Source organism: Solanum tuberosum, unplaced genomic scaffold (assembly GCF_000226075.1).
Source record: "Solanum tuberosum cultivar DM 1-3 516 R44 unplaced genomic scaffold, SolTub_3.0 scf00154, whole genome shotgun sequence".
NCBI classification, from domain to species: Eukaryota; Viridiplantae; Streptophyta; class Magnoliopsida; order Solanales; family Solanaceae; genus Solanum; species Solanum tuberosum.
Genome location: NW_006239079.1, coordinates 825,148 through 835,732, shown reverse-complemented (window position 1 = coordinate 835,732; position 10,585 = coordinate 825,148). Strand labels below are relative to the sequence as shown.

Genomic DNA, 10,585 nt, shown 5'->3' with positions numbered 1-10,585 from the left:
TTTTTCTTTACACTAAGGAATGAAAGAAAAAAATAAAATAAGAATAAGAAACTCAAATAATTATAATAAAAGAAGTCAAAAAATAATCTATGTATGAAAAAGATTGAAATATACCTTGAACTTTGCTAGAAGAATCATATATACCCCTAAATAATTTTTAAGAAAATCAAAAGTCAAAAATATAAATTTAAAACTTAACTTTTTCACTTTCGTTAAATGAAGGGTATATGTGAGCTCATTTTGTAACGGTAGGGGTATATGTGAGCCGTTTGTATAACGGTAAGGGTATATATGAGTCACTTTCATAACGAAGGGCATATCAGCTCCAAATGACAAAGTTGAGGGGTATATCAGGCCCTTTTCCCTTAAATATATACTCGTAAATCAATCCTATATATATAATATTTTTTAACAACTCCGGACCCCCTAAGTTTCATGTAGCTCCGCCCCCACCAACTAGGAACAAAGAGTGCCCCTGAAGATTAAAAGACCACCTTTTAATTTGTTTACTTAATTATTTCAACACTCAACCAACCCAATTTATATATATTATTCCTATTTCCCAGTTAGGGTTTTTAGGACTTAGTCTTAGAAGTCAAAGCGCCACTAATACAGTCCTCAGGCGAGGCGACGGCGAGTCTCACTCCTCATCCACTCAGGTGACGACGACAACTCCACGAGTCACAATTTCACTGATTCATCGTGCTCACAAATTAGAAGCTCGAGTCTTCTCACTTCTCATTGACTCTCAGGACTTAGAAGCTCGCAATTTCACTCTCCGCTCACAAGTAAGTCTCAAAATTTTAATTTCAAGATTTCACTGTCAAGTGTGATGTTTGGGTTTGATTTATGAGAAAATGATTGTGAATTTTCACTTAGGTCTTACAAAACTCAGTCGCTCACTGCCTCCATTTCACTCTCTGAAGCTCACAATTTCACTCTCAGTATTACAACTCTGGTCACGCGCTCACTATTTCTCAATCTCTGCAATTGGTAAGTTTAAATTGCACTTTGATTTCACTGCCACGTTTGGATTTGATTAATGAGAAAACTACAATTGAAAGAGTTGAATTGGCATTACTGTTTTTTTTTTGAATTGGCATTTATCTTGGCACTTTGGATCATTTGTTTGTACTTTGTAGTCTTCTACTTGTGTCTTGTGTGTAACTTCTGATTCTACTTAGCATTTGTAGTTCTTGCTTCAATAAACTACTGTTTGAATTGGCATTATAATTTGTTTTAGCTATTGTTCAGTCTCTGTTTAATTCCTTCAACAGTTCATCGGCCTCTTATAAGAAATTGTTCAATGAATGATTATTTTATATGTTTTTGCAGTCTTTGGTGAAAGTATCATGGCTGAAAATATCATAACTTGTTGTTGGTGAAAGTGGAGCTTCTAATTCAAATGCAATAGGTCAAACTCAAACTGCTCAGTCCAAAGTAAAGAAAGAAAGGAAAAAAAGATCTTGTGTGTGGGATCATTTTACTTGTAAAACTAATTCTGATGAAAATGATAAGGGTGTTTGTAACTATTGTAAGCAAGAGTAGTTTGCTGACACAAAAGAACATGGTACGACGGCAATGATTGGTCATATACCTAAATGCAAGAAGATGCCTTATAATATTGATATTAAACAATCAAAATTAGCATTTCAACCAGTGATATGGGGTAACAAGGGTGATGTAGCTGTTGTTCCATGGAAATTTGTGCAGGAAGAGTGTAGGAAGGCTTTGTGTCGTATGGTAATTCTTGATGAACTTCCTTTCAGATTTGTTGAAAAAGATGGTTTTAAACAATTTATGGAAGTAGCACAACCTTGTTTCCTCATTCCTTCTTGTACCACTGTGACTCATGATTGTTTTGATCTTTTTGATGAAGAAAAACATAAAATGAAGGCTGTTTTCAAGGAAACACAACAAAAGGTGTCTTCAACCACTTATACTTGGACTTCCATACAAAGAATCAATTATATGGTCATTATTGCTCATTGGATTGATAAAAAATGGACTTTGCATAAAAGAATTATCAACTTTTTTCCAATCTCTAGTCATAGAGGTGAAGATCTTGCAAAGTCTATTAGTAAGTGTTTACATGAGTGGAAATTGCATCGGATTTTCACTGTTATAGTTGATAATGCTTGTTCAAATAGTGTGGCAATAACTGAGTTGTCTAAGCAATTAACTAAGTGGGGGACCAACCTAATGGGTGGTAGTCCAAGTGAGTCTCTTCCCAGGCTCGTAGAATAAACAAAACTTTGACGCAGCTGATTCTGTAACATAAAATTCAATGGAGCTTTGAAATACTCGCTAGAATTTATCCTCTCATTCAGTAGCTAAAACTGGTAGCAACCTAATAAAGTATCAACTAATTAGGAAAATGTATTGAAAGAAAAAGTATTTATGTTGAAAGCTCCACAAACAAATGTATTATCAATACTGATGGTTCAAAGTAGACGAACCCTTGTAACATTTTGATTCGTAACTGTTTTTTCTCATTCAGTTGAATAAAGTGATTATTGTTAACTTACTTGTTCTTCCATAGGAAGAGTGTTTGCCTGAGTAAAAGAGGAAAGAGGGACAGATTTTCTTAGGTGCAGATAGAACATAGAAGAAAGCCTCAGTTTTTCCAGAACAGTTTAATATGAACATTTTTAATCACAATTTATGTGTCTCAGTTATTCTTCCTTGAGAATAATGTTGGCCTGAGTAAATTATTGGCAAGTGGTGATTTTGTGGAACTCTCTTTCTTTGAATTCTAGAAAAATCATATCTAATTGTACTCGTACTTTAATTTGACGGTTTTACTTATTAGCTTGAGATCATTGTCCTAAATTCAGAACCCATAAGTCGCAAATCCTGGCTCCGCCTCTTTTATGGATAGATCACTCACTGTGATCTTTTGTTCTGCTATGAAATTATTAGGAGATTAACTAGAGAACAATTTAGCTTTTCTGGGCTATTAGATTCTGTTTTATTCTTATTTGGGTGCTCATTTTCTTTGGAACTTTATTTGAAAGCTTTTAGTATAATGACTGGTAATATCTAAATTGTTTAGAACTAAAATGAAGATGGAGCAAGATAGTTGCACAAGAGATACATGTGATGCTGCAATGCAACAAAAGTTGTTAATTTGAAGCAAATAATAAATACTTGCTTTGTCCCGTATTATGTGAAGGTGTTACTGTTTGGGAGTCAAATAATCTTTCTTCTTTGCAGAAAAAGAAGAAGCATAAATAGGCACTGAAAGCCAGACCCGTGTTTGTGATTAGAGCCACGGGTGGCTGTATCACAGTAAACTGAGCAAAGGCAACTGAGACCGAGAGGATGGAGAATACAACGAGTGTATTGCCACTAGTCTGCAAAATCATTCACATACCTGAAAAGTCATCCTTTCTTCCTCATCTCCAACCCACAGTTAACGTGCTTGCTTCTGTCATTGAACCCAAAGATGCCAATACTCTAGTCAGGAAGTTAAATAAGATTGCACCACTGGAAAATTTGCAACATGTGAAGCGTGTGCAGAAGAAAAGCATTGATGGGGGGAAACCTCAATTATCTCTGCTTTTATGTATGACTGTTGGAAATGATGGTGGAGATGATTGCATGCCATACGAAATTCTTGAACTTGTCAAATCATACCAGTTGAGTACTTTCATCACAAAAGTTTGCAAATATGCTGCAACATCAAAAGAAGAATGGGACGAACAGTGCAAGCTCTGGCCTACTTCGTATCATCCGCCAACCTACAACATCAGTGGCATAACTGGATTTAGTGAAGAGGAGTCACAATCAGTTTTCGGTTTCATGAGACACACCATTAATTTGGCAACATCTTCTATTGGTCAGGTGGTCAATGCTGCTGTTATTGTAGATCCTTCAACTAAGCAGGTCATTGCAAGTGCTTGTGACCAGGTAATATCCTCGGCCAGTCTTGCAAATGGGGTCTGCAAGGAAGGTAGCTGCTCGAACTATCTAGAAAACCTCAAAGCCTCTAATTTGGAAAACCAGCAAATGTCACTTTTGGATGGTTCAATTAGTGAATTTAAACCTATAACTGACAATGTTGCTTGTGTACATCCTTGGCAATTGGCACTGCAAAACTCTGGTTGCTGGCATCCTTTGCGGCATGCGGCCATTGTAGCCATTGAAAATTCTGCTGCCAGGGATCTACAACTTTTTCCTGATCACAAAGCTCTATCTCCTTTGAAAAGACAGAAGATCGAGGAGTCTGGCTTCCAAAGCAATGGCCATAGTTATCAATCGCTCAGACCTTATCTATGTACTGGATATGACATTTATCTGGCCTGGGAGCCATGTGCAATGTGCGCAATGGCGCTTGTACATCAAAGAGTTAGACGGATATTTTTTTCATCCCCAAATTCCAGTGCTGGTGCACTAGGAAGTGTTCACAGATTGCAAGGGGAGAGGAGCTTAAATCACCATTATGCTGTTTTCAGGGTCGTGCTGCCTGAGGAGGTGTTCAGGAATAAAGTTGTAGATGGAAAGACTTCTGGAAGTGGTTGAAACAAACACTAATCAGCTTTTTGGGGAGGTTAGGTCTTATGACACTTTAACTAAGTCAGATAAATGTTAATGTGCATAATTATCCATGACATGTACACTCGGTCTCCCTTCTTATGTATATGCAAGTAAGGGTGCTACTGTGTCGGTGCAATGATCTGTTCCCTTGTGGTAAAAAAAAGGTTCTTTGACTACAATTTTCTCAAGCTTTTTTTAAAATATGTAAAATTTTATTTTGAAGATTCCATACATGAATTCATAATCAAAATCAACTGTTTGATCCTCGTACTCCAAACCCCTTACACATAACTTGGGACAAAGGGAGTAACAAATAGTAATTCATATTTATGTGGTTATCATATTACAAATACAATTCATATTTTACCTTAGGAATCTATATTTGAAGAACTGCTGAAGGTAGATGTGAATATTTACATGGAGAATAGCGAAGGAAAAATGGAGTCATGATTATGAAATGTATTACTTGTTGGTATCTTCCAGCTTCTTTTTCTTCATTCTGTTATTTGTTTTTAGCTTTTCCATCTTCAGAAGAAGGATTTGGTAGTATTGTGATGCACTCACTAAATCTGTGAAATGGATGAATCACCTCATACTACCTCCTTTGGGGCATTTGACTTGAAAAATGATAACTTTGTATATTTTAGTTGCAATGTTCCTGGAACGAGATCATAATAATTATAAGAATCTTATTGTTTCCATATTATTTATTCTTTAACATCGCTTCATTTCTTTTCTCTTGTAGTCTTTAAAAATTAAAGATGAATGATAAGTGACATGTTACCAACGATTCAACAAACCAAGAATGGTTCTTATATGTGGATTATCCGGAGGGGAAAATTACTGTCAGCATCAACCAGGAGATTGAAGTCACAAAAGAGAAGAAACTGTTCCAATGAATCAAAATTTGGTTCACCAATACTTATCCATGTTTAGCAAGAAATGCCGAGCTGAGTACGATATCCCACAACATTTCCAGATGGGAGCTTGAATCGAATACATATGGAATTTTTTAATATCAAGATTTGAGAATAGATTTGGGTAGTGCATTTGATTAAAAGTTATGTAACCATTAAATTACTCTGAAGATTTTTTCATCTGAAGTTTTCTGATGGTTCCGAAGTGGGTGATTTTAACATTCATATAAATATTTCACCTGTGCAACAATATGAAGGCCAGATTTGCCGGTAGAAAACCAGTTTCAGAGAGCCAAGAAAAGAAGATTGTGGAAGGACAATAACATTGTCAAGCACATCTAGGTAACTTTCTTCTTTTACTGGATTTTTAAATGGATATTGTTTGAACTAGCTGTGGAAACAACATCTTGCAGAAATGCAGGGTCTGGCCCTTGTGGTATGTACAATAGACCCTTGTGGTCTGACCCTTCTCTGGACCCTGCACATAGCAAGAGCTTAGTGCACCGGGCTGCCCTTTTTTAGGTCACATAGTGCACCCAGGCAAGGAGTGCAGTTTGAGAAAATTGGTTTGACAAAGTATGTTGATGGACTTGTGGATGCAGACACAAATTCAGAGAATAGTTGGAGATCGCTTGGTAACTTCAGGAACAAAGCAAAACCAGGATCAGGTCAATCAGACCGAGTAGGGAGACCTGATCATCGCAGTACTGTCCATTCCAGCTCTCCCTTTGGCCAGAGACAATAGAGAAATGCTTCCTTTAGGCTTGCTGTACAAATTCTAGTAGTAAAAATCAACCTTGGTCTCAATGTGACCTAAGGTAAGTACTTGCCAAGTTGATCAAGACTTGTGTTTGTAAAGTGAAAATAACAGGTTGCAATTATCTTGTTTGATGGTCGTTTAAGTTATTAAATTTTGCCTGTGGCAATGTTTGATAAAATGTAGCAATCATATATTTCCAGAAAGTTCTCATCGCACATACTTTAATTTGGGCCCCATGGATGAAGAAAATGCCCAAAATAATATTCGTTCCATGCTTTGGATGGCACCTCCTTTCTAACCAAACAGCCCCACAACATGAAGCTTTTTACTTTTCTCTAATGTTACTTGTGGATTTACCCAAGTTGGTGATATGCTGACTAAGAAAATAGAAAGCAAGAAGTAGGCAAAAGGTTGAACTAGTTGTTGGTGCCTTTTTACTTTCTCTCTTAGTTAAGACAAATTTTTATTCTCAACTAGTATTAGTTTTGTCATTTTTCCTTCCTTTGTTTTTTAGTTTCAAGTAAGATTTTCTCCTTTTAGTTTCTGCGGAAACTTTACTATCATGCAATGCAAATTCTGTTGTGAGTCAATGTGGAGCAATCGTTAAGTATTATTCACGTCATACTATAGTCATCAAAGGAAGTAAAGACCAAGTCTTTGCTTAGTTTCCCTTTGGACAACCCATATGTAAATAGCAAAATACAAACTGTTCTTGTAAGGTTTCTTCTTCAGCATTCACTTTCCCGACACCAATTTGTCACGAGACACTGCAAATAGAAAAGAAAAAGATTGATCAGACGTTGTACTGAAACTATATACCTCCAAAGGGTGTGGTAAAGGGTTGGAGTAGCCTTACTATTCACAATCAGTGTTAGGGTCAATGGTGAAACCAAGAGAAACACCACAGAAACCAGGCAGAGTCGCAATGGCAGTAGCATTTGGGTTGTAAGTAGTAATAAGCTCCATCATGCATCTACAGACAGACTGGCGAGTCTGAACGCCAGTGGAGCTAGCTACAGTGCTTAGGGTTGTCATAGCAACGCAACATGGTGCACCTGGAATCGGATCTGGTGTGCCATAGTTCACGAAGCTGGCACATGCTGATACCAGTGCTGTCACTGTGCTGCATTCATCATCAGCTCCAGCTTCGTGAATTATTAGGGCAACCACCACCATCCAAAATACAGATTTCATCTCAGCAGAGTTGTACTTTCATCTCTTCTACTGGTGTTCAAATAAATATTAGGGTCCAATTCATCCAGGTTGCATGACACAGTTGTCAGGTCCATCATGCATCCAACACTGGACTCTTATGTAAAGTTGATTTTAAGTCCTGTGCCTTAATTAGTACCTTATTAGTATTTCTTTTGTCTTTGTTCTGCTCATTCCCCTTTTTTCATCTCAGCAACAAACATAACAAAATTAAGGCAAATATGTTGAAAAGCCAAGGCAAAATCACCAACAGGAATTATCTACTAAGAATCATTTGTTTCGTAAGGGGAAAACAGTAAATGAATAAACACAAACTAAATCTAGATATCTAGTGGTAAAAACTAAAAAGAAGAAAACATGCTAAAAGAAACAAATGATTTAACTACTGCTTTACAGGCCAAACTGTGCAAGCATCTCTAGTTAATTTCCATCACACTTCCATCTAGAGGTTGGAACACAGCTGAGGTAGTGACACCAATGGCAGTGATCATATCCATTAACCCCTCGGAATAGCAACACCAGTCCAATGGTAAACCTGCAATTTTAAGCACAAATGGATAATCTGGTCAGGGTGCATTGCGATTTTCTTTCAGATGAAAAAATAAAAATGACAAATACATATATATACTTAGTTATGTATGAACTCATACTATTACTTTTAGAGCCAAAGTTGTGTCTTATACTAACCCTGCTACAAGCAGAACAAGAGAAACAAGGCCCAGCCCGTATTGGTAAGCCTTGTATTTAGAGTTCACACGAACACCAGCTGGAAGATTCCGACGTTGCATCCACCCTAGTTGAGGGCGTGGAAGCAGAACAAAGCCAAGGAGAAATCCAGTCAAGAATCCACCAATGTGAGCAAAATTATCCACATGAGGCAAGATTCCAACTGCTAGATTGATGGCAACTATCACCAAAAGCGTCAAGAGTGCACAAACCTATGGCAAATATCAAAATGATGATAAGTATACATATATAGTGCATTGTTCTGACTCCGTCCTATAGTTTCTAACGGTAACACTATCTGAACCTTTCTTTCAATTGAGAATGGAAAATTGGACACTGTAACAAATTGTTTTGGAATCCATTGAGTGGCATTATCACCTTGTTAGTGTAAATTGACCAATTCGTAATAAGCTCTGAAAGCATAGCTCCAAGTAGGCCAAAGAGTGCCCCTGAAGCACCAACAGAGATGTTCCTCTGGATAAACAAGGAAGATAGTATGCTCCCACCAATGCCAGACAATAAGTATATAATTCCAATGCGCACTGCAAAACAAAAGATGACTTTTAACTGAGTACATAATTGCATTTCAAGACCAAAACTAGAAAGACCATTACACATAACATACCAAAGCCACATTGCTGTTCAAGACGTATGCCAATAATTACAAGACTCAACATATTCGCAATCAGATGAATAACACCAGCGTGTAACCAGATACACGTGATAAGCCTCCATCCTTGATGTTGATGGACCACTTTCTTCCATTCAAGTCCCCCCAGCCTCTCCAACCTTCAGCAATAACAAAATGCATAATTTACCAAAGACATTTAACCATCCTAATATAGGCCATTATATTGAGGGTAGAAGTACTTATAAACTTTGTATATTTGATATTTCATAAGCCAAAAAAAGAAAAAACAATCACTTCCAAACCAAAACTACCATATGTGTGGACAGTTATTAAACCTTAAATAGATAGACAACATTGATGCCTAGTAAAAGTTTGCCGTATTAAATAGGGAAGAAGTCTTTGCATGCACCAACTTGAGGCATACAAATCACAGGTCCATATACAAGAGTAGGACAGGCATTCAGATAAGACACTTTCAAGTAGTAACTCCCACCAAGAGACACAAATTGGAGCAAGGTCCCCACAATAAATCTATTCAAGAACTGGACAAGACTAGAAGTTTCTATCCTCAGTACCACTCATAGCTTTCTCCGGTGAAGATAAACGGAACTGCAGTTTACAATATGTCAGTAAAATCTCTAAATCTGCTATGTGCAAAACATAGGGATAGGTTGACACAGTCACCAATACAGTTAAATGATGATGATGAATATCAATCCTATATGTTTATTGCTGACTAATTTGGGATAAATGTATAACTGACTTCTATATTAGCGAAATCTTTGAACTCTATGTCGTAACAAGTGAATATAACTAATCGTAGCAATCAAACAGACAAACAAAAGTTGAAAAGGGGCCATGTAGATGAAACTGGCGTAAACCAGTAGCAATCTGCTTACTAGTCACCTCAAACAGCAAATGAAAAAATAAATTACAGCAGCTACTGGAAAGCTTGAACAAGAACACAAAGGTCTAAGAAGTAATCCAAATTAAAAATTATACTATATTTCTTTTACCGCGCTCTCAACCGACACTTTTTGGCAATTACACAAGAAACAGTAACTGAAAAGGAAATCCTATAAGCAAACCAAATACAGCTAGTAATTACATAACTAATTGTATCTCCTATACTTAAAATTTCTTTAACACAAACAAGCATCAACCATAAAGACTCAACCTTTAACCCAATAAACGACTCAAGAACACATAAATATCCAAAATTACAACATGGGGTATCTAAAAAATTCAAACTTACGTTGAAGAAGAAGGTCCAAACAGAGGATTTTCCCTCAACGGCTGAAAAGAAAACCTTCCAAGAAACCTAGCTACACAACCCTGATCATGTTTGGAACAATTGTTGAAATACATGACAATAACAAACATAACAACATTAGCCACCACAAACAAAGGAATCAACCAAGAAAGCCACGGCGTATCTGTGTCTTCCACAGCATGCGAAGAAGCATGATTGCTTCCCCTGTTTTTTTCTCCTCTGCTTTCTATATCTCCTCCTCTCATATCTCTCTTCTGTAACAATGTTTCTTCTTTTTTTCTTCAAATTTCAACTCAAAATTAGAGACTTATTATAGTTATGTTTAAGTAATAAGAGGGGGGTTTAATGGGGGGAAGGAACGTGGGAATGTGTGTAGAGAGAGAAACAGGGGAGTTGTTATTTTTGTTTGTGCTGATGATTGATCGTGGGATAATGGGATTAGTGCGTTTTAGTTTGGTGGTTTTTATTAATTACATTAATTACTTGTAATTAATGGGTGGATAATGAGAATTTATAGGATATGAGAG

At 36.8% G+C, this 10,585-nt stretch overlaps 3 protein-coding genes across 7 annotated transcripts; 1 reads left to right on the top strand and 2 right to left on the bottom strand.

Annotated features, from left to right (window-relative positions):
* Nucleotides 1-538: 538 nt before the first annotated feature.
* On the top strand, nucleotides 539-6,435 carry LOC102580876 (probable inactive tRNA-specific adenosine deaminase-like protein 3). Of its 5 annotated transcripts, none has more exons than XR_001474140.1 (6): nucleotides 539-788; nucleotides 880-993; nucleotides 1,336-1,743; nucleotides 3,217-4,552; nucleotides 5,285-5,798; nucleotides 6,059-6,435. XR_001474140.1 is itself a non-coding variant. In XM_015311303.1 (6 exons), the coding sequence occupies exon 5, from the start codon at nucleotides 3,325-3,327 to the stop codon at nucleotides 4,522-4,524; it is 1,200 nt and encodes a 399-aa protein (XP_015166789.1). In that variant the 5' UTR covers nucleotides 539-788; nucleotides 880-993; nucleotides 1,336-1,743; nucleotides 1,880-2,080; nucleotides 3,217-3,324; the 3' UTR covers nucleotides 4,525-4,552; nucleotides 5,285-6,435. The 5 variants fall into 5 exon arrangements, 3 of the variants coding, with proteins under 3 accessions (XP_015166789.1, XP_015166788.1, XP_006353345.1); XR_001474139.1 differs by having other exon boundaries at nucleotides 5,870-6,435; XM_015311303.1 differs by adding an exon at nucleotides 1,880-2,080 and having other exon boundaries at nucleotides 5,285-6,435.
* A 363-nt stretch (nucleotides 6,436-6,798) lies between these two features.
* LOC102580525 (putative non-specific lipid-transfer protein 14) lies at nucleotides 6,799-7,573 on the bottom strand. The gene is made up of 2 exons (XM_006353282.2): nucleotides 7,073-7,573; nucleotides 6,799-6,983 (listed from the first exon to the last, which is right to left on the bottom strand). The coding sequence occupies exons 1-2, from the start codon at nucleotides 7,408-7,410 to the stop codon at nucleotides 6,974-6,976; spliced, it is 348 nt and encodes a 115-aa protein (XP_006353344.1). The 5' UTR covers nucleotides 7,411-7,573; the 3' UTR covers nucleotides 6,799-6,973.
* Nucleotides 7,574-7,652: 79 nt separating this feature from the next.
* Nucleotides 7,653-10,585, bottom strand: LOC102580200 (RHOMBOID-like protein 2). The gene is made up of 5 exons (XM_006353281.2): nucleotides 10,041-10,585; nucleotides 8,780-8,943; nucleotides 8,533-8,696; nucleotides 8,116-8,366; nucleotides 7,653-7,963 (listed from the first exon to the last, which is right to left on the bottom strand). Exons 1-5 carry the CDS (start codon nucleotides 10,301-10,303, stop codon nucleotides 7,849-7,851), a joined length of 957 nt encoding a protein of 318 aa, XP_006353343.1. The 5' UTR covers nucleotides 10,304-10,585; the 3' UTR covers nucleotides 7,653-7,848.